A 26,264-nucleotide genomic window follows, 5' to 3' on the forward strand; every position below is an offset into this window, starting at 1 on the left:
GAGCGGAAAGGGGACAGGAGAAAGCGGGAAGCTCGGCTGGCGTAGCCTGTTTACTTGAGGTTCATTTCTTACAAATGACACTGTGCAAACACCTTCGAAAGGAAACAGGGTAGGTCAGGTACCAGCAATTTAAATATGCATATGTGTTGGTTTAATTGGCTTGGGAAGCTGTTAGCTTGCTTGATGCATTTAGAGGCAAATATTGTTTCAAAAGAAAACAATCTGGCAAGATTCTGGAATACCTTTTCCTTCCAGACAATTTTGTTTTCTGGGGGTTTTGCTGCTTTTAAGTCGTATGTCAGCTAGCACAGTTGCATCCCAGGATAAATTGTGGTGGTGGTAACTATGCACAAGAATGCAAGACTTGGTTTAACCTTTTATCATCAAATGATTACATGTTATCTCGTGTAAGTTTATGGAACCAGAAAATTATGTTTTCTAGGTAATAGATTTATATGGGTTTTCTCCCCAGAGCAGTTGACCTCGTTATCTGTGTGCGTGAATGGTGGGAGAGGGAAACCAGATGTGGTTTCATGGTTGACTTCAGCCTATCTGCAAAACGTGCCATTGCCCAAGGTTAATCCTGCGCTGACTGCCAGCTCCGTGTCCTTGCACCAGAGCTACACTTGGGGTAGCCGTTTGATAAACCAGATCAGTAGACTAATCCGACTGAAAATTAACTCTCCAGAAAACATCAATATCAAGTTTGAGCCACAGGTCACTAGTGTGGTGGCAAAGCGTGGCGGGGAGCGGGGCAGAAGGCTGCTTTTCTTTTGGTGATAGCCCACATTTTCAGGTGATCGTGAAACCACAGCTTTGCTAAAACACCGTTGTTGTCTTTCCCCCCACACAAAAAAATAAAAAAAAGGTTGAAATTATATATAAGCAGTCTATTCTTGGGAAGCAGATCATGGCAGCACTTAGACCTTCTGGCTTTTTTGTCTTCTGTTTTCTGATTGTTTTGGGGTTTTTAAGCTTCTCTCTGAATATCTCTGAATAATGGCACAATAGTGTTTGTTCCTATAGCAGCCTTACAAGCAGCCGTAACGCATCCCTCGCTCACCAACCAGCTTCCCACTGGAAGCACTTCTTCAACACGTCTTGGCTTCATCTCGCATTTTATTGCATATTTCTTTAGAAACAATTAAAAGTACTTTTTTTGGTAAACACTTTCTCTTAAAAAAACCAAACAGACCCACACACACCCCCAAAAGAACCCCAATCAAAATCCAAAAGAAACTCCATCCCACTCCAGGCTCTCGTGTACCATAAGATGCCAAAGAGGGACGGTGGATTTGGCAGAGCCACGTCTGGGTTTTGGCAAGTGGCTGAGATTTCTGGGTTGCCCTATCTGTGTACCTTTTTAAAAGCCGGGCTCTGAAGGCAGTGAGAGCGCATCTTCCGCAGCCTGGTGGCCGGTGCTGATGAGTTACGGCGCGGGGTAGGGATGTTAAGCAAAACGTGAGCATCTTCTCTATGCATTAATACAGAGTTTGAGGCGGGGGGGAACCTTAAGGAGAGACTAGCCGCTCCTTCCCTCCGAGTACCCCCATGAGCAGCTCTCGGTGACGTTCCCATCAGTGCCACCACACGTCACAGCCATCCCCCTTAGAGGAGGGGGGCAGCCCAGGCACCAAGCCCATGCCACCTTCAAATTCCAGCAAATCTTTTCAAAGCTAAAAATTCAATTCAGCTCCCAAAATCGCTTCCGTGCACCGTTGGCAGGTGGGCTTTGTCAATGCGGAGAGGAGCCCAGCCCGGCTCCGTATTGTCCCTTTTGTCTCAAAACAAGACAAAATTTTTTTGATAGAGAAAAATTGGTTTTGATCTCCCCAGGGAATCCTTTAAAGAGCATCTTCTCAAGTTAGCATTTCATCTGCACTTTCTTTCTCGCAGGCTGGTGGAGGTAAATATTCTTTCAGCATTTTTTAGTTATGTCTCTCTGGAATTCCAAGATTTTTTGGTCTTTTCTAGATTATACTCTCTCTGCCATTTCACTTACAAAGTCCCTATCGATTCACAAAGAGAATTGGTTCCCCCGGTGTGTTCCTCTTCTCTTTGGGAGAAAAGACTTGTTGCCACAGCGCAGGCTGAGAAATTTGGATTTCCATCAGCTAAATTGCAGAAAACCAACTGGCATGAAACAGTTGTACAGCTTTCAGCTTGGAAACTGAAACGTGGCCCGCTCTGGCGGGGTGCAGGGCACGGTGGCCCCCCGTGGGTATTGGCCTTGGCTTCTCCTAGTTTCTTGCAGTCGGAGAAGATGTACCAAATAATTTTAATATTGTGCATTTAGTAGCTTCTTGTTTTGGCAAACAAGACTGCAGATTCAGACTGCTTGAATTCAGCGTTTTAAGGTCAGGTGGCTGAATTTTCTGAAAAGCTTTACCGTTAACTGTTCCACCACATTAGATGGGAAAATAAGGGGAAATGCAGCGTTTTGCTGGAGGTGAATTCCTGCACTGGGCACAGGGGAGAGATCCCAGCTCCTCCAGCTTCGCCACCTGGGCACAGCTGGATTTCCTTGGTGTTGAACTGCTTTTGTTAAATCCCTCTTGAGGCTCTAAAATTCTGGTAATGGCACTGGCTTCAGTGGTCTTGAGACAGCTTCATTTACATGATGATCATGTTGTTGAGGAAATAGTTGTAAAAATCAAGTTTAGTCCTGATATAACTTGAAAATTCACTCTTATTTGGGTGAACTCCAGCCCTAACTATGTCAAATGTAACGGACTACCAGGTTAGAACCACCCTTGGTTACAGAGAAGAAAAAGTCACGTTAGCATTTTAGGATTTTAAAACAGTATTTTAAATTGGTTGTGCACAGGGCAGTGGTTATATTTTCTGTTAACCTCAAGTTATAGCTCAAATCCTTTTTGTTTAGCCAGTGCTATATTATACTTAACTGGGGGGAGAGGGGACACCCACAAAAAAGCAAATTACACATTTTCTTAGTTTTAATTAAGGAAATTCCCTTCCCTTCCTACGCAGTGCAGGCAGGGAGCGCGGGGCGGTGTGCGCTACCTCTCCAGGACGTGGCGTTCGGAAAGTGCAACCCTGTAACCACCAGCCCAAACCACAACCCCAAATCACAAAGCTTTAAAAAAAAAAGGAAAGGCAGGACATGGAAGGGAACAAAACAGGGAGCCGGGGTAATGTGCGTCTGTGCCAGGGTGATGATACGGAAAAAGTGTCGGTGATTCGGCAGCGGCGCTGGCACAGGGTCCAGAGCAGCCTCCATGGTTGTGGTACTGGTAGCCACAGCAAGTACCAAAAAAGCAGTTATAATTCTCTTTTTTGTTGTTGTTGCATTTACCTGTTCTCCAGTGATTTGGGTATGGTTTCAGAGGGGCAGGCAGGAGCTGCTAGCGAAATTCTTTGCAAAAAAACTACCCAAAAGAACGAAAGCAAGTGGTCGGTACTTCTGCACGGTGCGGGACTTTTTACCTGTCAGGAGAGATGGGGTGTGCTCCAAGATGAGAGGGGGCTGCAATTTAGAGAGGTTATGATCCAAGAAAAAAACCTATAAAAGTAATCCCAGGTCTTCCAGTAATTCTTTAAAACTCCATTTTACAGTCGAGCCCCATATGAATCCATTTGCTTTGCTCTTTTATTGTTCCCAGAAACAGAAAGTTTCAGCTGCCTTGGCTTCCTACCCCATCCCCAGCAAATATGCACAGTAATTCATTTTATACCTCAATATTTTTTTATACTAATCATTGTCGGCACTGGAGTTGGGCATTCAGATTTTTGAATGAACACGAATTTCTTGGGAAATTTTGCGTTTTGGTTACACAATGAACGTCTCTGTTTCCATTCCCCGTGAAACCAAACATGAAATCTTGTGTTACTTCGGCCATGTGCATGGTTTATAAGGTCTGTTTAAGCATTAATAGAGAGTTAAAATGCCATTATTTAGTACTGGCTCCTCTCTTCTTCCTTGTGGAGAATAGAAAATAACAGCAAATACGTTATTAGTTATTAACTTGGAAATCTTTATTCGTTAGGAAGGTATGTTGTTGGAGGTGAGGGCAGGATTTGTGTAAATGCCTGTAAATCCCGTCATTGTGAGAGCACGGGGAGCAGCTGTTATCTCGGAGCATCCTGCATCCCAGCAGCTGGCCCTCTGGGGGTGGTTCTGGCAGAGATCTGAGGATCTGGCAGGCCTGCCTGCCTCTGCCTGCACCGCACCGGGCAGAAGCACAAGCTGACAGCACGAGAACAGGTATAAAACGGGACGTGGAAAGTGTGATGCTCAGAAAAGCAAATCCCTCCCTCTCCGGAGGGCAGGCAAACACGAGATCGAGCAGCGGGGTTTGAGCAGGTGAGGGAAGTGATTGGAAGCAACTGATCATAGAAATAAATGGGGGTTTTCCTGCTGAATTGAGTTCATATTTTCCTCCGTCCCATGGCTTCTCCAGAGGAGCCTGGGGAAAGGCCGGGGAAGCCGGGCGGGAGCGGTGGTCCCTCTCTGGAGCTGTGTGATGCGGAGCCGCAGCGAGACCCCGTTGAAGAGCACACGGGAGGAAGGAGAGCAGAAGCTTGTTAGGAATACTTGTAACTCTGCCCAGGGGAAAGAGAATTGGTACAAAAATAGCACAGAGAGCAATGGGATGTCAAACACAAGGCACTGCAGCAGGGGGAAAGGGAGCTGGAATGAGATCGGCCGCAGAGCACATGCTTCTCCGCCAGCCCTGCCATGGTAGCTGTGGTGCAGCATCACCACAATTTACACCTTTTTTCTTTTTTTTACTTTCTTGTGATGGGGTATGGTTGACTCTGAATTAGATGCAGCTCTTCACATGAATTGTTCCAAGGAGAGAGATGACATGAAGATGCTTTGGAGAAACCCCAAATCCTTAGCATTGTGTTTGGCCATTTCTCAATAACTTAAACCAGATAATCCAGCCAAAAATTAGAAGTCATTAAATCTGAAACACACTTATTAATAGAGCTGTCAGGAACCTGAATTTGGGGTACATGGAGAATACCTGGTAATATATAAAAAAAACCCTGCATGCATCAGCCATGGCAAGCTGAATCCCTTGACCCAGATGCGAGCAGCACCCCTCCCCCAGCAATCCCGCATCCCCAGATCACCCTGCCTGCAAAACCCGCCCCTCCCTGGGCTGCCCAAAGAGGAATTTCAAGTCTGGTTGTTTGGGGTGTGATTCACATAGTGCATCAACAGTGAATTATCTTCCACTATTTGTTTGCCATTTCCTTGGGAGAGTTGCGCTGGCGATGTGCAAGCACTTTTCAGGAGGTGCTGCTGCTTCTCCGTTGTCCTCAGCTGCAGCCACCACCTCCTGTTACACGGAATAAGGTTCGGCTTCGAGGGGAAGCTTTCAACAGTTTAATATTGTATTTTCTAAGATAGATTGATCTTGCGTGATTTTTGAAGTATAGAAGCATATTCACAGGAAAAATTATTTCTGGTTCTCCCGGCCTGAGGTCTTTTTAATTATTCCTCGGTTCTAAATCAGGAAGATAAATCTCAGTTCTCAGCCTGAGCAGTAGCAGGATAGTTGTCCTGACAATTGCAGAAATAACCCGTGGCAAAGTGTGCAATGGATCCGACAGCTCGCACTGTCTGCATGTACGAGCCACCTCGGTGGCAGCTGTGGGATGATGATGATGGTGAAGGCAGGAAGGGAGCCTGGCTTTGGGCTGCTGAGGGATAACTCCTGGCTTCTCCCAGCACCAGCAGTAAATCAGGCCACTGGCTGTCATCCTGCTCTTCTCCGGCAGCACATAAAGTCGTCATGTCCCCCAGAAAACATCTGGGACTGCAGCTGGCTTCGCCTTCCGCAGACAGGACAGGGGCTGAAATGCAGACTCTTTAAATAAATAGAATGAAAATAAAAACCCACCAACGGGATTGCAATTCTTCCCAGGAAATGGAACAATTCTTCTTCCAGGAGCCTGCACGTGTATTGTAGGACTCAGAAAATGTTGAGTTGTTGCTGGGAAGCCCTTTCCCACCCAGCTGCCACCAGGACAGGTGACACGTCAGGTAGATGCTCTCCACACCTGGTGGAGTGCCCCTGCTGCCTGCCACCCTCGCTTCCTGCTCCTCTTCCACCTCCTAGAAGATTAATGCAATTTAGAAACATTTTTCAACCCTTTGCATTAGAAAAGCTTTTTAATTATGTGACTCCACAAGTGCTGGCAAAATTTAAGTTCTGCAGAAATCATCGAAGTCCCAGCATCGCTAACCCTCCCTGTAGCTGCTGGCTGGCGCGGATGTAGGCTGGAAGCCATTCCCTAAGGATGTTTCCAAAGTGCGGCCCTGCACTGACAGCTGTGCTGACCGGTTGTCCATCATTTAGGCTTCAGGAAACTTGGCTTCGTGGTGAAAACCTTTCCCTGCACAATGAGTAGAAGATCCCGTGGCCCAGAAGGAGAAGGTGAGAACATTGTCATGGAGGCACCTGGCTATATCTGTTCGACTGACCGTGGCCTTTAGAAGTATCACAGGATTCTGTTCATCTGAAGCTATTCTAAAAGCCGGTTTGGAGGACTTAAAAAGGAGAAAAAAAAAAGAAGAAAGGTCAACCTTCTCGGAAGGAAAAAGTTGAGGCACCGATACTGGCAAGTGAAGAACACGCCGTGCGGGGTTTTGCCTCCGTTACAGGAGGTGCTGTGCGGAGCAGGAGGTGCTGTGCTGGATCGGAGCAGCTGGCAGAGTTCGGAAAACTGGGCTTCAAACCCTGGGCACTCTGGCAGGGAGTCTCTTCATCCAGGTTTTTCCCACAGCTTTAAACGAGCACAATTAGCACCGATTTAGGGAACCCCCGCGCTAGTTGTGGAGCAGCCAGGTGTTGATGCTTCTGACACAATCCGCTGCAAGGAGTCGCGTCCATTTGGAGACTCGGATGCGGTTTGGGCAGCGCAGGCTGTGTGGCTGTACGATCTGTGCCCCGGCAGTCACCGCCTGGCGTTAGGAGGATGCTCGGCGCTGGCCTCGCTGCGTGTCGGCGGTGCCGGGTCTTCTGGCAACCTTGGTGTGCCCACTGCAAGTCAAAAAATTATTGGTAATAATCATGTCGTAAAACTGATTATCTGCTCGAGGACCAATGTGAATTTTCAAAAAAAAAAAGTTATTTTAGTTTTTTAGTGATGACTGATTAGGGAGGGAATAATTCTTGGGTTTAACCATTGCTACATAAATTGGAAAAAGGGGCTTTTATCAGTTTGTTGTTAGGTTGAATGGTCTTGTATGAAGAAATTAAATTACCAGCAAGATTAATGTTTCTGGTCATCCTTGATGGCTCTTTGCATGCTTGACAGGATGAAAATGGGACTGGAGCAGGGCTGAGTATGGGATTTAGGGGGAGGAAACTGTCCTTCAGCGGCTCAGAGAGAGACACCCACCCACCCACTCCCACACACACACACACATATATATATATATTTATCAGCAAGCACAATACGGGGAGTTTTGTTTTCTTTCCTTTTTTCTTTCCGACAGGATAACTTGCGCCGAATTCGTGAGGACATTGAACAGAAGTCGGGAAGGAGACAGGGCAGTGTCTCCGCAGAGGAACAGCAGTTCCTGTGGCCACCGAGTTTGTGTATTGTATGCAGCGAGGCCTGGGCGAGCAGAGCTGCCCAGCTGTGTGTAACGTGTTAGTAACTCCTGCTCAGGGGTAGAAAATATGCCTGGAAAGGGCGATAACCCTTATCCTGGTTGAATGGTCTGCATGAGCTTACTGCAGTGCCATTTACAAATGGGGAAAAAAAAGCATTCACTTTGATATTTTATTTTTTTTTTTTTTTAGGGAGTGGGCTTTCTGAGCTTCCCCAGGATCAATCAGGACTGTTTCTGGTCTGGGTTTTCAGCCCATCCTAAAGGAGCCGCCAGTGCTGAGCGCTCCTGTCTGGCTGCTTTTTATCTTCTTGCCTGACAATCCAGTGAGAAGGGACGTTGATTTACGGGAAAGGATTATCTGTCACGGTCCTGCTTTTCATGGCAAAGCTGGCCAGCCCCGTGTGCGACTTCCCCACGTGTGTAGAGTCAGGGAAGGGTTTGGGTTCGAAGGGACCTTAAGGAGCATCTGGCTGCCCCCCACACACACCCGGGGCAGGGTGCTCGGAGCCCCCCAGCCTGGCCTCGGGTGCTGCGGGGGATGGGGCGTCCCAGCATATCCCAGCTGGTGCAGGTACGGCGGGTGGGATGGAGGGTGAAGCGGGGCAGGACTGACCTGCCTGACGTGCCAGAGCCACGTCTGCCTCATGGCAGCGTTTCAGCTCTGCTCCGCTCCTGCGCCGCGGACACCTCATCAACTGTACAAGAGCAGAAGAGCATGACGGGCTTCTACAAACAGCCTTTGATGGGCTTATCTCCCCTTTTTCTTGCTCCTGTTGTTTTACCTTTTGTCTGCCCTCTGTCTGTCTCTCCATCTTTTTCTTAAAACTTATTTAGCGAGTTCAGGTAATTTGAACAGCATTAAAACCCGCTGCCAGCGTTGAGCCCATTCTCCCTGCCCCTGCTTACGGTCTCTGAATCTTGCTTGGGTTTTGACTGCAACACAAACTTGTCAAGGTTTTTGCATGGTCATTAGGCATTGTATGAAGGAAAAAAAAAAAGTTTCTCTTAGTTTTCTCTTGCAATTTTCTGCCTTTTGGTTTTATGGGACTGTCGCATCTTGTGTTGGGTGCCGAGGAGGAAGGGTTCAAAGTCCAGTGCCCTGAGCTCCTCTGGAGAGCTGTATCAAAATATTTACCTGTTTCACAGCGAAGAATTCATGTCAGCTTCACGGGTAGTCTTTGAAGGAGTCATTTAATGAATTAGTTCAAATTAAAATAATAATCTTGTTATGGGAATTGACCAAAAACTAAAGAAGCAAAAGGTGGTATCAGATAGAGTGCTGGGCAGCCCCATACTGAGCAGCGTGGTGTCCACTGGTACGTGCACTCTGGACATCGTTGTCAGGACAATAACAGAACTGGTGATCTGCAAAGACTATTTTTAAGTTTTCTGTTTCTAATTGGGAAGATTATTCCATGCAGTGGAGTTTCCATTCCTTTGTTTTATAATATTCTGTAGATTACTTGGCTGAAAGCATTTTGACATGGCAGAGCAGTGGGTGAATTGGGATGCAAGTGATCCAGATTTATTTTGTTTAAACTACATTTTCTCCCATCTTCCAATCACCACCAATTAAAAAAAATTAAAAAAAAATTGGATTGCTGCAGCTTTGTGCCAGCATCAGCTGGTCATTCCCCTCTGATCTTCTCCGGAGGCAGTTCCCACTGAACCCTGCAGCACCCATCGTGAAATTAAATTTTAGAAATATTTGTAATCATCAGGCAGCTGTGGAGAAAGTGTCGCTTAAAAACAGATGGCTGGAGTGGCTGCTGTACGTGGTGCATCGTGGTAGGAGGTGCCACCTGTGAGACAAGGTTCTACCTGCGGCTTCTGCATATTTCTGCAGTGGTGCCACCTTCAGCAGTGACAATAAATTATTCCTATTTAATCTAGCATTGTAAAGAAACCAAAATCCTTCCGTGAGGGAGTAACATTGGCATAGTAAAGTTATCTTCTTTAGTTCAGGTAACATTTTTCTCATTTATTTGTGTATTTTTGCTGATCAGTTGAAAGTTTCATTTTCCTGCTGCTAAGTCTGGCTTTCTGAACAGATAAATGTTAATATCCAACCAAAGTGGTTCTGAAATAATTGAAGAGGAGGTGACTGTGGGCTTCAGCGTAAAATGCACTATTGAGTAATCTTCTACGTAGTAGGAGATGTCGACTGCCTCCGTCAGGCTTCGCACACACGCAGCTGAGTGAGTTTTGTCGTCGGGAGAACGTAGATCAGATAATAGAGACTCTGTGTCTCCATTTTCTGTGGGTTTTTTTATTTATTTATTTGTCAACATCAACAGGAGACCAAACCAGAGCAAACACCGACAGGGCATGAGAAAAAGTTACCAAAACACTTCCTTACTCCTCACTGGGGGAAACTGGACTTGGTTCGTCTTAGCTGTGTTGACTCAATGTAGTTACAACTCCATGTGCTTTGTTTAAAAAAAAGAAATAAAAAACCCAAGAACCAGGGTATTAGATCCGAAAGCCAAGTGTGACGTAGTTGTTTGCTTTCTCGTGGCAGCCACCAGCTCAGCCCACCTGGAAGACCTGGCCTACCTGGATGAGCAGAGACACACACCGCTGCGGACGTCCCTGCGAATGCCGCGGCAGAGCATGGCCGGTGCCCGCACGCCGCAGGACCTGCGAGGTAGGAACGCGCCGGAGCCGCCTCTCCCTAGGGATGCGTGTCCCTGCCGGCACGGCCAGCGGGGAGGGAGGAGGAAATAAATGGAGTCAGGAAGGACGTACCCTCTGTCCGGAGGCGGCCGGTGCCCCGCTGCTCCCTGGCCAGCCAGGCGCCGTCGGTGCAATGCTCTGGGGTCGCTTCTCTGCGCTGCCGTAGGTGTCGGCTTCGCCAGATGCACGCTGCGTGTAGCTGTGGTGGAAAGGGGGATTACAGAGGCAGCCGTGTGTTACTCGATAGACCCAAAGCGTGAGCAGCCTCATTTTTCAGGGACACGCGCACAGCCAGCAAATTGTACGTTAAAGCCAGCGTGTGGCACTGCAGCCCCTGCGCCGCCTTCCATTGCTGCCCCGTGCCCCGAGGTGGGGTGATGGCCATCTCCTCCGTGTTCAGCTGGCTGAGGGTGCTGCCCTCCCTGAGCCCGGCGGCCACGGCGGTGCGTGCCTACGGGCAGCCTGGGACGGAGCCTACACACCCACCCGGTATCAGATAAGGATATTCCTGCAAAACGTCCCCAGATTCCTCTCCCTGATTGCCCCCTGCCAGCCCTCTGCTCATCTCTGAGCCCTGCGGGGCTGAAACTTTGATGGTTTCTAAAGAAAAAAAAAGAGAAATTATGGTGGGCCACTATTTTTTTCTTCTTTTTTCATGCAAAGCGAAGGCTCGCAGTCCCCGCTTTGCGGTTTGCAGCATCCCGGCAGGGAAGGAGCCAGGCGCAGGGGATGGGGCCACCAGCCCGCCACGTCCCTCTCACGGATGCTCACAATGCGGGTATTCAGGCAGCCTTCGACTTCTGAAAGGCCTTTTGAGAGGGGAAATTTTTGTGGTCCTTCCTGGCAAAATCCACCAAAAAGACGTTAGCAATGAGAAGAGGAGCCAGGGCTGACATTTTAGCATTTTGTTTATTCTCGGGCAACTCCACGAGCCTCGCCCCGTGCCCCCGGGATTTGAGCCCACCCTACCGCTTCCATCCCCCCTAATCCGAGCGTGGTCTTTGGCCACGGCCTGAAGCGATGCCCGTGACAGCCCCGCGCCCGCAGCAGATCCAGCTTAGTGCTGGGTCCCCATCGCTTGGCATTGCACAGATGAGTAAATATCCGAGAGGGCTTGTTTGGGTTTTTTTCTAGTCGTTGCTGTCCCATCGGACTTGTTTGTTCTCCCCTTACATAGGCAGAAGGGTTTCTGCTGGCAGTACGTGAAAATTTCTTTTTCTCTGGGTTTTTTTTTTGGGGGGGGGGGGGGTTTGCAAGTGCCTGTCATCCTGGGGTAGGAGCTGAGGAGCGGGAGGGCTGGCAGGCTGGGTTCTCGCTCAGCACCCCGAGCATGCCCTGTTACAGCCCGGCCGGGATCTCTACCAAATGCACGAGCCCCTGACTAGAAGAAAAAAGTGGATTTGTGTTGCTTTGGATCGCAGTCTGTAATGAAATCATACTGGCTTGGTGAGGTGGTTATAAAAATGTATTAGCAGGCAGAAAGTGAAGAAAGCAAAGTTTGACAGACAAAATTTCCATATGTTCGAAGGGAGCAGCTTGCCAAGGCTTCGTAATTTGCAGTGATTGCATCCAAAACATTAAACTTTATTGTAGGAACAGAATCAAATTGTTTTCCAGACACACTTTTTAAAACCATGTAGCGCTACATATTTTCTCTCTTCTTTTTGTTCTTTTTTTTCCCCCTTTTTTGGTGAAGGTTGCATGAGAATAGCAGCAGTGTTTCAATTTTTTTGAATTTGCTTCTGATCTTGGTCGAGGTGCCATGCTGTTTTTAAAAAGAGAGGGAGAAGAAGAGGATTTGAAAAAACCAAACCACTGCTATTTGGAAATACTTCCATTGAAGAAATGGAGGGTGAGGGGGTGGGTTTCCCCCCCCAGATGCTCCGTGTCCCAGGTGTTCCTGTGAAACTGGGTCTGTCTGGGCTGTTAGTATCACAAACTCTTTGTTTCAACTGGAAATCCTGAACGGGGTTTAACTGGAATGTCTCTCTTCTTGGCACTGGGCTGAAAGTGAAGCGATTCCTGGCCCCGTTTTGGGGGGACACGTTGCAGCCCCCGGATTTGGTCCCAGTTTTCAAGAAACCCAGTGGAGAGGAACCAAATGGGAGACCGTCCCTGCTATTTTTGGTTAAATCAATTAATTGAACCAGGGGAGCAATTTTGCGATGCAAAGCCAGGAGCACGCCAGATTCCTGCTGGGGGTGAACACAGCGTGGCGGTTTGCGGCGGGGGGGCTGGAGCTGGGCAGGGGCGCCGTAACCCACAGCACACGGCGAGGGCTGCGGGGCGCCGGGGGGCAGCAGCCAGCTGGCAACAACATTTTGTGGTGTTACAACACCCCCCCTGTTGCCATTATGATTTTTAATGTATTTTTCCCAGGCACTGCTGCAGCGTGTGACGAGCCGTGGTGTTCAGGTGAGGTTTGGAGCGGAGGAGTGGGTGGCTCGTACTCCACCAGTATATTATTTACCGAGATAAGCGATATGGCAGTGGCATTTTTCTTTAAAGTGTCTTTTATCATTTACTTGCAGGGTTTTTTTTCCCCTTGTGGTATGCGTTTAATCCTGTCGCCTTTTGCATAAGAGAGTTTGACGAGCTTCTTAAAAATGCTAAAAACCAGTTCAACCTTTTGAGGCTGCCAGTGAAAAATGGGCACTGGCCTCATCCTGCTGGATGCACGCATTGAAGACAATGCTCGAAGTTGCAGTCTAAAGCAAGCAGAGGAAATAAACTCAGGCATTTGGCTAATTGATGGGTTCTTATTTAACAAAGGACACAGCAGGTGCTGAGCGTTATTCAGAGCAGCATTTCACCCTAATAGATATTAAAGCACTTCCCACCTGGGCTCCGCTCCGTGCCGGTCCCTTTCGGCAGCCGGGTGTATCTTCCACCCAGGGATGCTCAAACAGCAACAAAACGCATCTAGAACAAAATGTAAAACAACTAATGAGCTGTGGGTGCTGATTGGCAGCGTAGCTGAAAAAAATCCCGTTTGAAGAGAGGGGAGTCTGTAAAACAAACTATTTCCAAACCTGCATTTTAGAGTCTTTCAACAGCTAAAATAACTAAAAAGTCTCTCGGTGTAGCAGGATGGGCCTTGCTCTGACTCTGCCCCTGCTCATTTCCAGCCCCGTGGCTTTTTTTTCAATCGTGCAGATGATACAGCCAGCTTTGGTTTGATATGATGGAAGTTTTTAGCCGCAGAAGAGGAACCAGGATGGGTATGGTAGGCGATGCTTCAGCTTGGGATTTGAATTTATTGCTTGGGCTGTACAGAAGTTGCACGGTATTTCATCAACTCTCATGAAAATTTCACGCCACCAGACCTTGTTCTGTTCCACTCCACACAGTAATTTCCAGGAAAAGTATGGGTTTAATTTATGTTAAGATATTATCAGAACTTCTGGGTATTTCTGTGGTACTCTGGCTTATGTTCTATAAAATGCTTCATTAAAAAGGACTATAAAACCCAGCAAGCATTTGACAAATTTTCAAGGATGGGAAGGCAGCTTATTCACGTACTTTGATTTTTCACAGGTACTGAAGTCGAGTGGCTAATGGGGTTCATCCAACGCATGTGCACACATCCTCCCCCGCTACTCCTGAACTTTCTTACCCTCTTTTTTTGGAGCACTTTCCATTAGCTTATTCTTTAATTAATTTCTGCCCCAGACGCTGACGCTCTGGTGCAGCCTTCCTGCTCTCTGGTTCTCCTTTCCCTGCGATCTGGGGTATTTTTTTCAACTCTTTTCATCAGAGTTGAAAAATTCCTTCAGGGCTCTGGGGTCTTTCCCCCGATTGTGCCCTGCCTGTGCCTGGGGACCGCTGGCTGCTGTGAAATAAATAGTAACGAGAGAATTTTGGCATGGTTCAACAGACAGTACCGGGAATTAATGAGGATCTGGCACATGGTTGCAATTAGTCAATGGCAGTGTTAAATTATTCATAAATGCTTTCAACAGTCCAGCTAGGAAAACGTTGATGCTGCACTTGTCTTCCAAAGGCAGCACAGGGAAATGAAATGTCTTCTGCTGGCACGTGGAGGTGGTGCTGGTGGGACAAGAAGCGTGTTCCCAGCCCTCCTGTCCAAACCAGTGTGGCACTGAGTGCGTCCCTGGTGCCGAGATGCTGACCAGCATCCCCTGCCGCGCCGGGAGCCCTGGGGTGACAACGCCTGAAGGTGTGACGTGTCCCCCCAGGCTGGAGGAGAAGAGGTTGGCTTTGCTGTGGTCAGTGACTGGTGGTGTTGGCAGGTCGGGGGGGCAGGAGCGTTGGCCGTTGGTATGTGGGTGGGTACGTCTCTTCTTGGGATTTTGTTAGGCCTTTTTTAGGAAGGATATGCCATTCCCAGGTGACAGCCACGATGCAGATAGTCATGTCCACTCGGGTAAAGACCAGTCTTTGGGATGTCCTTTGTCTTGTTTGAGGTGGCGTGGCTGGAGGTGTAGCTGTCACACAGCCTCAAAGCCACCTGCACCCCTGGAAGGGAAGCAAGGTGCGAGTCCAGGTCCCCACCACCTGCAGCAGGAGCTTGTCAGGTCCCACAGCCTCTGCATTTAATCCGTCCTGTCTTGCATTACCCCTGAGACCACTCGGTCCCCGTTAGACCTCTGCCTTTCAGAGGAGCGTTATTGTACATGTTCCCTCACTAACACAACCTATCACGTATATACACGCACGCACAAATAAAGTAAAGCTGTAGTTTATCAAGCGCAACTCTTAGCTTGATGGTTTCCAAATGGAGTCTTTTGATTTAATTCGCTTTTTTATTTCTTTTTCTATATATAGTTTGGGTGGCATCATGCAAACAAAAAATTTCCCTCATCAAACACACTGCTGGAACGCTTGATTTGCACAAGTCAGACCACTACAGCTGGTTATCTCTGCCACGTCCATACGCTATTGCTCGTGCAATATCCATCCTCCGGTGGGAAGCCCATCAGTCCTGCTGACACCAGGAGCCGGGCTGGTGCTGCCACAGGCAGGAGCTGTGATGGGGACATGGGGACAGGCAGCCCCTGGGCTGACTCGGCACAGCCGGCTGCCACGTCCCCTCCCACCGCCGTGGATTTTGCTTCTCCAGCATCTTCCCGTGCCAGCGCGTCCTGCTGCGCTCACATGACAGACCCCAGCAAGGGGAATCAAACAAACTGCTTGGGAGCTCATGCAATTCAAACGCCTTCTCCACCCGAGGGTAGATTTACAGCACATTCATCGTTTTCAAGTGGGAATGAAAGTACAGCTCCTGTCTGCAGCGTTTTTCTGTATCAGTTAAAAAAAGGGAAATTCAAAACGCCTAACGTTTTTAAATACAGGCTATTTTCCTTAGGCGTAGCTGATGTAACGTTAAATCCCAGCCCCTTTTTGAGCTCTGGTGTAATGGATCAGCTCCCTGGCCAGGTCTGTGAGGGATTTCGAGGTGGTTGGAGCTGCGGACATCAGGTGGAGGATTCCCAGGGAGGGTCACAGTGCGGTGCTGGCATCGGGGTGCAGGGCTGGGGCTGGGGTCTTGGAGTCAGGGGAGCTCCCTGATACTGCTGGATGGGGGCCAGCACTGGGCTTCCCAGTTAGAGAGACTGGGAGCTGCTGGAGAGGGACCAGCGTGGGCTGCAAAGATGATGAGGGGGCTGGAGCATCTTCCTTAGAGGAAGGGCTGAGAGAGCTGGGGCTGTTCAGCCTGGAGCAGGCGGAGGGGGGATCTTACGATGCCTACAGATATCTGGAGGGTGGGTGTCAGGAGGACGGGGCCAGGCTCTTCTCAGCGGTGCCCAGCGCCAGGACAAGGGGCCACGGGCACCAGCTGCAGCGCGGGAAGTTCCACCTGAACATGAGGGAGACCTTGTCTGCCCTGAGGGTGAGGGGGCGCTGGGACAGGCTGCCCAGAGCGGCTGCGGGGTCCCCGTCTCTGGGGACACCCAGACCCGCCGGGCGGCTCCGTGCAGCCTGCTGGGGGAGAGCCTGCTCTAGCAGGGGCTGGGCCGGGCGACCCCCGGAGCTCCCCTCCCAGCCCCACCAGTCTGCGATGCTGGGACTGGTCTGGATGGAGCAGACGCCGCTGAGGTCCGTAGCTTCCAGAGGGACCTGTGGCGCAGCCTGGCAGTGGGGCTCGTCCCGAGGTGCGGAGCTCGACCCAGCACGCTGGTCTGTTCAAAGAACACGTCTTTGTATTTGCAGTGGGATCTTCAGGGTGGTAGCGCATCTGTAACCTCTTCCCGTGTAGATAAAGCATCCCAGTGCTGCAATTTGATAAACTCTTTCCAACAAGTTGAGCAGGAGGCGTGCGGCAGCGCTGCCCCCAGCCGGACCGGGAGGGGGGTCTGCGCGGGGTCAGACCACCGCCCGCGCCTCCATGGCCAAGGGCGAGCAGTGAAGAAGTGACAGAAGTCAGCAGTGCCTGCATGTTGTGTGAGCTCTTTTAAGTGTCTGAGGGCTTTTAAAACTTCAAAGGAACCAAAGCGTCTCTGCTGAAAGCAGCTGATGTAGGTGACGGGAGCGTGATGGTGCCAAGAGATAATGCAGAGCAAACCAGTAGATTTTGTACTTAAATCCCGCTGCAGCCCTGCTCGGGGCACTCCTCCTCTGCAGCTTCCTGGGGTTTCTTGTGAAATACGCTATGAAGACAATTAGATTTTGTGTGGTGGTTTTCATTTGCAGCATGCCGTGTGAACTCAGAACACATTGAGCTCAACTTCTGCGATCCGCAGCTCAGATTTTGCACAGCTCAGGCACATCAGTGTCGATCCGCGCGTTGAACGTCGGGTGTGATACGTGTATTGCAGTTGGAAGGTGCCTTCAGAGCTGCCGTACCAGGTCCAGGTCCCAAATCGTGTCCCATGGATGCGGCTCCATCCACGTCACTTAGCCCTGACTTGGAATTCTGTTCTGAAATTCACAGTTCGAGCTAAAACGCGCAGTGAGGCTGACCCCCCCGCGGGGATCGCCTGCCACCACCTTCTGAACATTTTTAATTAAGAAACCATTTTGGTGGTAAATTGGGAAAATCCAGCAACTGTCTCTGCTGGCACAAAGTGCTTCCCTCACTTCTTAAGTATTTTTTTTGGGGGGGGTAGATTTATGCATATCACCTCCCCGTTACAGATCTGGTTAGGCAGAGTGGACCATGTGAGCTCGTCTTTCTAATAGCGTCTTTGCAGCGGGTCTGCACGTGGTTGTTACTCCTTTTAGGCGTGCTTGCCCTCGACAGCTTGTGCCAAATGAAGCGAATGGCACATGCCCTCTCCCTCCACCCCGAAGCGTTCCTGAAAAAAATTCAAGGCTGGTTTGGGTCTAGTTGTATGTTTTATTATAATCTAATGCATTAAAAAAAAATGGGAAAGGTAACACAGCACGTGTTTGTAGGTGTTAGCGCCACACAGCACACGTGGTCTGCTGGAGAGGTGTTTCTTGTGCTCCTTGGTACCTCGATGCTGCTTGTGACGCCGCTTTTCCTTGTGAAAAGAGGAAATGTTTGAATTGCCATCTAGGCAAATCCGCTCAACAATCTGGTGTCATTTATGGGCTTTAGTTGAGATAACTCTGCTGAGATGGATTTAACACTGCTAAGTGCTGAGGCTGTTTTGAGTGCGCTCATGGGAGCGGGCACAGACCCCTGTGAGCAGCCGTACGGGGCGGGGGGGGGGGGGGGGGGGCGCTGCCTGGGCGAGCACACCGTTCTGCCCCTGCCAGGGCCTTCTGTTATGGTGACTTTGAGCAAAAAAATTCAGTTCTCCAGCTATGCCTCCCCTAGCTGTAAACTACTTCGTCCTGTAAAATTCTCTGAACCCCTTCGGTGGAAAATGCCATGCATGAGCCAGACGGTTTTAACAACAAACCTGTGGGTAATAAGCAAGCTTCTATTTTTTTCTACCCGTTGCAATGAGAAGATTTCTAAGGAAGGTTAAACAGTAATTTCCAAACTATAGTTTTACCATTAGCATTGACATTTGTGTCCTTGCCCTCTGCTTCTCCTTTGTAGTACGCTTCGCCCCTTACCGCCCCCCTGACATCTCTCTGAAGCCCCTGCTCTTCGAGGTGCCCAGCATCACCACCGAGTCTGTCTTCGTGGGCCGGGACTGGGTGTTCCACGAGATAGATGCGCAGCTGCAGAGCTCCAACGCCAGCGTCAACCGAGGCGTAGTCATCGTTGGGAACATCGGCTTCGGAAAAACCGCCATCATCTCCAGACTGGTTGCGCTCAGTTGCCACGGCACACGGATGAGACAGATTGCTTCTGATAGCCCACATGCCTCCCCCAAACGTAAGTACAGCAGCACACACATCTTCAAAAACCAGAGACCTTTCCCATCAGCTTTTGTAACGGTTTTGGCTGAAAAGATCCTGCTCCTCCTCAGGCTGGTCTTTGTTGCCAAGCAAAGGACGCACCTGCCTGCAATATTTATACTGCTCCTGCTCCAAATCTACTTTTTTGAAGAGTCAAAATAGTCTGTCTCTTATCTCTCTGGCTTAGAAACATCACAGATTTTCTCCAGTTGGGAAGACTCCCAGTTTTAATTGCCAATATTCTGTTATTACAAATCCACTCTGGTGCATTCTCCTTCCCGTATGGTTTGTTTATTTCAGTTTATCATGGTATAAATGTTTAGGATGGATTGCAAGCCTGTGCAGGCTCAGCACTCAGGATTTCTCTACCTCTTGTGGTCCCATCCCATTCACATCACTCTGTGCTGACATGTTTGCAGGTAGAGATGACAACATTTTAAAGTCATTCAGCTCTCAGTAAGTGAGTAAGACAGGACTAAAAATACTGGGCTAGGTAGCGAAAGGTATCTTTAAGGATCTAGGTCACTGTATCTCAGTGTCAGGTAGATCTGTTCACTGGAATGCAGTGCTCTTAGCCATGTCGAAATACCTGAAATGTCACCGAACGATGGCATGTTGGATAGTGTCGCCTGTCAGAGCGAAATGAAAGTGAAAGGCAGGGCTTGCTTCTGTATTTTCGCTGCAGCTCTGCAGTGCAGCAACTGTATGTCTCCCCGGTCTGCTTAGAGGGATTGTGGAGATTAAAGAGACTGCTGTACTTAACTGTTTCCAGACTAAAAGCTTGGGTATTTCCAATGAGAAGGTGCCCCACATCTGTCGTGCACAAAGGACGAAGGTCCTTGGTCACAGCTCACACGCTGCTGTCCATGAAGGTGAAAGCTGAACGACTCCTCAGTGTTACTTACAGGGATGGAGACCTTCAGAATCAATCAACTGATTTGACTTTATTTCCTAAAGAGATCACACATCCTAGTCTAGCTGTAGAAAATAATAACTGTTTTGTGAGTGCCTTTGATTTCACATGTTGATAAAAAAAGTAAAATCTATTATGCTTGGTGAAGTCTGTGTTTAATAGTGAGTGCTAATCAGGCGACCTGACACAGCAGTTGTGCTGTCGGCATTAGTGAACTGGCACATACAGCCTCATACTCTTAATTCCTGTCTCAGAGAAACACTACAGGTGAGGGTGGTGTTGCATGCTCAAAATCAAGAATGTGCATCATCGCTAGCACATTCGGGGTTCAATTATGCAGGCAGCAGTCATCCTGCTCTGTTGTTTGCCATTAAATGCATCGTTGTTTGCATTAGGATTTCAAGTCAAGCTCAAGGGTGCGTTGCAGCAGTCCATTCAGGAAAACCCTCTGCCAGTACAGACTGCACTTAAGAGGAATGTTGCTTTTGAAACCTTCCTGAAATAAAGAAAGCAGGAATTAGACATCATCGATTCCTGTATGTCTTGGCCTCATTCAAAAATAATCCACATGAGTACCTATGAGCGAAGAGTGGCTTGAAAATATTACCCACAAAGGGCAGGTGAAAGGGCTGTGGTAGCAATGTGCTGGTAAAGCCAATTGCTGCCAAAGAAACAGCTAAAACAGTAGAAAGCAGTTAAACCTGACAGAAATGATGCCAGTATAATTCATTATTTGCTTCCAAGCCTTTTCCAGGTCCTGGTGCTACTCCTGCTTCTCTCCCTCTGATTATATTAATGGGCTTCAGATGGATATGTTAGCCGTGGCTCTACTTTTATTTGTTATAAAATAGGCACATAATTCAGAGAAATTGGCTGTCTCCACTGAAGAAGGGCTGGGAACAAAATTAACAAGCGATTGTTCATAACAAGAGAAGATCTATTGGCAGAACCGCAGCGTAGGAGAGCAGTGCCCTAAAATACACCAAACCTGAAGACAGAGCGCACCTTCGAGAAAGCACCGTTCACTCAATTATTGTGATTATTTTAAAGTCAATGAAATGACAGGGGAGAAGATGAATAAGACAAGCTCAATGCTTTGTCTTAGCAGCCCTTCCCAAAAGTGCTGCTTCCAAAAGAAGTTTCTTGGGGAGCCCCTGGCCTGGCTGGACGGTCTGGCAGCCTCTTGCTGCCCGAAATCCTAACCAGGGGACCTGTGGTACTTAAATTGCCGTGCGTGACCTGCTAGAAAACAGCAGCTGCCTAGTCTGTAATAGTAACGTGGGTCGTGCTCATCCTGTAGCAATTCATAACCTCTTCCCTTGGGACAGATGTGGATGCCAACCGAGAGCTGCCCTTAACCCAGCCGCCTTCTGCTCACTCGTCCATCACCAGCGGGAGCTGCCCGGGGACCCCCGAGATGCGCCGGCGCCAGGAGGAGGCCATGCGGCGGCTGGCTTCGCAGGTACGGGAACGCTCGTCTCGGGATGTTTTGGTCCTTGGGAATGGACCCTAGTGGAAGGTCTCCTGCCTTACATCGCTTGGTGCGTTGGAAAATGGGTGCGTTCAAATGCTGGCTGGGAGAGTCTAGAGAAAAACTTCTGGAACAGGTTTTATTGTCCTAGGAAAGTTATTTCTGTAAAATGAAATTCCCATTACATCAAATACACTCCCCTTCTACTCCCGGAGTTTGTCTTTCCCAGCCATCACACTTCATCCTTACAAATGTTACGATATGACATAGTTACCAGAATAATTGCAATTTATTGCGCTTATTTTTGCAAAACAAAATTGCCCAGTGTTTGACCAGCGTTTCATTCTGGAAGGAGCTGGTATCGACCGGCGGGTGAAGGCGCAGGCTGGGAGCGTTACTGCTGTGTGCGCTTGGGCGTTTTGGGGAAAAGTTGACTGTTGTGGTTTAACCCCAACCAGAAACTAAGCGCCACACAGCCACTCACAGGCACATGCACGCACGTGCTCAAGGGATGGGGAGGAGGATGCGAAAGGGATGTAAAACTTGAGGGTTGAAATTGGAAGAATTTAATAATTAAAATATATATAGGGGAAAACCCTATAACAATAATAACAATTATCATGAAAAGGGGGGAGAGGAATGAAACCCGAAGGGAAGGAGAAGACCCAAGTGGTGCACCGTACCACTGCTCACCACGCGCCCGGCCATGCCCAGCCAGCCCCCACATGCGAGCGGCGGCCCCGCCAGCTCCCCCCAGGTTATGCACAGTCTGTGTGGCCTTGTGGCCACTTGGGTCACTCCTGCCTGTGTCCCCCTCCCGCTGCTTGTGCCCCCCAGCTTCCTCCATGGCAGGGCCTGGGAAACTGAAAACTCCTTGACTGAGTGTAGAGGTTACTCAGCCGCAGAGCCCGGCGCCTGCAGTGGCTTCGGAGCAGAAAATTAACTCTGTCCCAGACGAAGGGCATCGACAAAACAGATCATGGCCTTTGAGCGATGCTCAAATCACCAGAGTCGATTGTATGTAGCTGTCACTTACGGTAGGTGAGATTTACAGCTTGAATTGTATCGTATTGCCAGGATTTAGCGCTGCTTCCATTCTGTTGCTTTGGAATCCGAGGATTTGCTGCTCCTGCACCTTTGGAGGGGAGGGCAGTAGTTCATGCTTTCCTGTTGCCTGCTCCCGCTTTGGAGAGGAAAATACCAAGCAAAGTCTTTGTTCTAAATTATTACCAGGATGTGTTTGGCTTGGCTTTTTGTGCCAGATACTGCCTTGTCCTGTCTGCTTTGCTGCTGCACCCAGATGGCGAGGCAGGGCGTGCGAAATCAGTGTAAATACATAAGGCTTGGTGTTCTCCGCTTCCACGTGGAGTTCCCGAAAGGAATGCCGTGCCCAGGTCTGGTTTTGTTCAGGACACATTAGTCATCGTATTCCTTGCAAATCTTAAGTATTACAGACTACCAGAAGGGCCGTGAAAGTGTACTCTCTCTGCTTAAAATACCTCAACTATCTCGGCTTTCTTCCCCTGAGTGCTTAAGTAATCCTGCTGCGTATGCAATTGATAAATGGATACAGTTTTAGCTTCAGTTTCCTCCTGGAAGAGGTAAGGGGTACGGCTCTTTCAAACAGCGTATCACATCCAGTACATAGATCATGCACCGAAGCCTTTTTGCATCTCTGATCGCTGGAGAAAAGAGCAAGAAACAATCTTTATAGCCAAAACCGAAGTAAAAATAGGTTGTTGTACCTTGGCTGCAGACTCCTTTAGGAGGGCTCTAAAGCCCTGCTGATCCCCCAGCCAAAATTTTTTTGCAAAACCAGTCCTGTGTTTTGCTGTCAGAACATGACAAATGAGTTGGGAAGATGTACAGGCTGCTGCGCTCGCTGCGGGATTACTGACTGTGTGCCATCGTTCATCTCCCCGTAAATTTCAACCACTGTAAATGCAGGCAGATTCCAGAAATAACCATCACCGGCTTTCAGACATCGGGCCTTCCTGAGAAGATGGATGCCAAGGCTGGTGAGCTGACCTCAGAGCACTTGAGCTCGCTGCCTCTGCCCGAAGAGCTGACGCAGCGCGCGGAACTTCTGAGAAGCTTCACAGCGTTTAGCAAACAGCTCCCGGGAGGAGTCAGAGCAGCAGCGGCACGGCTTGATTCAGCATTCTGAGACCTTGGGTCTGTTCCCAGCTTTGCCGTTAGCCTCGCTGGGATCCTTGGAGACCAGCATCTCATCTGCTTGCCTCCCTTTCCCTGGCTACTAAAAGCAGGGTGATCCATGCAGATAACGGCCCTTTGATACCTGATGCTGGCAGGAATGCCTAACTAGGTGTCACTTGGGTTTCTCAATCCCCAAGAGCAGTTGGCTTCCAGATAGTGCTGCAGTGTGTGCCTGGATGCTACCACAAAGGGAAGTTTTTGTGAAAGCATAGGAATATTTTTTTTTTTTAATTTTTTTTTTTTTGAGCTCTGTGTTCCTGCTGCTGATTCTTTATTATAAACAACAATTCTGGTTTTATTGCATCCGAGCCTTTTCCAGAACTGCTGCGCAGCGTGCTGCAAACACTAAGTTCGATGGATTATCAAGCCTCAGGAAGGGAAATAAAGGCAAATAAAATGGTTTAGGATGTTTCTCAAATTGATAGCTGGAAGTCATGTGCCCAGTGCACTCTTAGTAACCTCCTGAGTAGAACAACTCAGCATCACTGCTGATGAATACTTGCTGTCAACAGCAGATAAATTGATTTCTTAGAAAGAACCATGCCATATGATGTCCTCCTAGATAAAACAAACACTGACTGTTCCACCCCAGCTGTGTTTTTTGAAGTCTCTGAGTGACACTGGGAGAAAAAGGATTACTGACCTGGCAACAGAATTGAAAATCCATTAAAATAACAGCGTTGAGCTCTTTGTTCTGTGTGCGATCGCCTCGTTCAGAAACTTGATCACACGCATTTAGCTCGCCTTTGAGAGATCATGAGAATTTGTTGTTCATAAGAGGCTTTGAAGATGCTGAACTCTTAAACAGAGCGGATAGACTGAATGGCTTGGTGGACAATAGTAAAAATAGTTGGTTAAAATGATTTAGCTGCCTGATCTGAATGTCTGATGCCACATTCTCCAGTAGTCAGTCCTGGGGACAGTTCAGGAAAACCTTTCATGTAGATAAGCTAAAAGGCTCTCCAAAGTCTAATCTATAAAAGAAAAGAAGGAATAAAAAGCGGCACGTCCTTTGGTGCTGGAGGAAGGGAGAGGAGAGCAGCATATTCCTGTTATCAATAGCTGTGGCATAAAAAAAGAATGGCTGATGGCCTACTTAAAGCAGATTTTATTCAACTGGCTGAAGGAAAAAGTGGACGTGAAGGAAGGACTGACCCGTAGGTTAGTCTGGTTGGGAAAGTATTTCTTGGACTTGCGTGGTTTATGGTTGCAGTAAGGCTGGAGTCAGAATGGAATTTGGGAAGAAAGTGTTGACAGTGATGGACAACCACGATTGTCGGGAGTATTTTTGGAGAAATAGGAAGCGTGTGTGAGGAGCTGGATAAAGCTGTGTGCAGATGTTCCACCTGTGCTTGCACTGAGCAGAGCAGGATGCTCTCAGGTTGTGCTGTGGTCGTTGTGCTAACGAAATGGAGATCGTTACGAAAGCAGATTAATAATATACTGACAGCCTTAAGGTAAGGGTTGGTGCAGGCTCCAGAATGCTAGTGGGAAGCACGCCGTCCCTCTCACCCACTCCATTCCTTCTGAAAATGTCACTTAGCCCAAAACTCAGAAGTTGTGTGTTTATGATGACAGAAATGAAAGGTGAACAGTTGCTTTTCCTCCTCTGGATTATTCAGGGTTGTACTTTTCTGCCTGTTTTTCAGGCAGTTAAGTTCTTGGGGGCAAGCGTTGCTTTTAGCTCTTGCTGTCAGAGATGAAGAAATCATTAATTTTAGCAATCAGTAACTGAAGGCTGCCTAGCAGGAGCTCCGCGCAGCCTGGCCGTGCTGCAGAAGCGCGGTATTTTGTTGTATTCTTCGAGAGCACTTTGAAGTCACCCATGATTTCTAGTTCAGTATTCGTCAGGCAGCTAAGGGAGAAGAATGCTTAGAAATATGGCAACTTAAAAAACCAGTATCAGGTGTGATTTTTGTCCACAAAAACTGCCAGGAAAACTGTATCCAACTGGTTCAGGGGTTACATGAAGTTATCCTCACCGGTGGGTCCCGGGAGGAGAAAACCATCAAACCAAGATGGTTATCAAGCCTCAGGAAGAGAAATAAAGGCAAATAAAATGGTTTGGGATGTTTCTCAAATTGATAGCTGGATTCCCTTCCCCCCAGCCACTGGTGAGCGGCTGCAGAGGTCAGAGGGACCAGAAACAGCGTCTCTTGGCGTGCGGGTGCCGACCATGGTTGGAAGGCTTGGGTGCTTCTCAGGCTTTGCGGTGGCTTCTGCTGAAAGAATGAGAGAAACCAAGGAGCTTCGAACAGGGATTGCTCTGTTCGTTGTGTCATTTCTCTTCCCAACAGCCTATCTTACCCAGATTTGGGGATGGAAGCGGGGTGACCCTGCCACAAGAGGTTAGTGGATAAAATACCGGCAGTACAGTGGTCTACCTGGAGCATCCCCTCGGTCTGCTCTGGCAGCCCTGTCCCGGCTCCCGGTGCTTATCCTGGATATGTGGGGGGAGAATATTTTTACAAGGGAACGTTCAAAGTCTTGCTGTCACACCAGGGGCGGTGCTGTGATTGTGCTGGGGGCTGTTCTTCAGGCGGGGATGAAGAAGCATGCCAGGAAACTTGAGGCATCAGGAGGTAACCGCCTTGCCTTCCACTTCCCTGCGAGGAAAATATTAGGCAGAGATTTCTGTGAATCAATTTCCTAATTTTAAAAGTCACATTAATCCTCTTGCTGGGAACCGAGCTGGCACAAGTCCCTTTTTTCCCTTTCACTCAGGGGCCTCTCCTGCCTCCGAGGGGCTGCCGAGGGGCTTCCCACCGGACATGGGGCGGCGCGTGGGGATGTGATCAGCCCCCAGCTCCCAGCAGTGGGCTGCGGAGCGCTCCTTGCCGGGGGGGCTTCTCTGCAGTCCCCGGTCTCAGCAGGGGTTTGTGCCGTGCGCGGAGTAGGGAGCCTTGCAGGGAAGGAGGACGAGAGCGGTTGTCTTGCCAGACCTGGCAAACCCTCAAAAGTCATGAATAAAACTACTCGCATTGCAACACCCGCCTTGACACTTGCAAATAAAACATAAGCATTTCTGCAAAACTGCTTGGTTAGTCTTTTGTTTTAATATATATGCATGTATTACGGAAATAAGCTTGCAGGATTGCTGAATTTCTGTCAAG

The 26,264-nt window shown here is 48.6% G+C and overlaps 1 protein-coding gene across 8 annotated transcripts in view; it reads left to right on the forward strand.

Moving 5' to 3' along the window:
• Positions 1 to 26,264, forward strand: part of TANC2 (tetratricopeptide repeat, ankyrin repeat and coiled-coil containing 2) — a 247,627-nt gene that overhangs the window by 161,520 nt on the left and 59,843 nt on the right. For all 8 annotated transcript variants that reach the window (XM_055789873.1, XM_055789876.1, XM_055789878.1 and 5 more), the window contains 3 exons: positions 10,116 to 10,241; positions 18,246 to 18,527; positions 20,792 to 20,925. In XM_055789873.1, coding sequence (XP_055645848.1) covers positions 10,116 to 10,241; positions 18,246 to 18,527; positions 20,792 to 20,925 — 542 coding nt within the window. The remainder of the gene's footprint in view (positions 1 to 10,115; positions 10,242 to 18,245; positions 18,528 to 20,791; positions 20,926 to 26,264) is intronic.

The sequence above is a fragment of the Falco peregrinus genome, chromosome 18 (assembly GCF_023634155.1).
Source record: "Falco peregrinus isolate bFalPer1 chromosome 18, bFalPer1.pri, whole genome shotgun sequence".
Classification (NCBI taxonomy): Eukaryota; Metazoa; Chordata; class Aves; order Falconiformes; family Falconidae; genus Falco; species Falco peregrinus.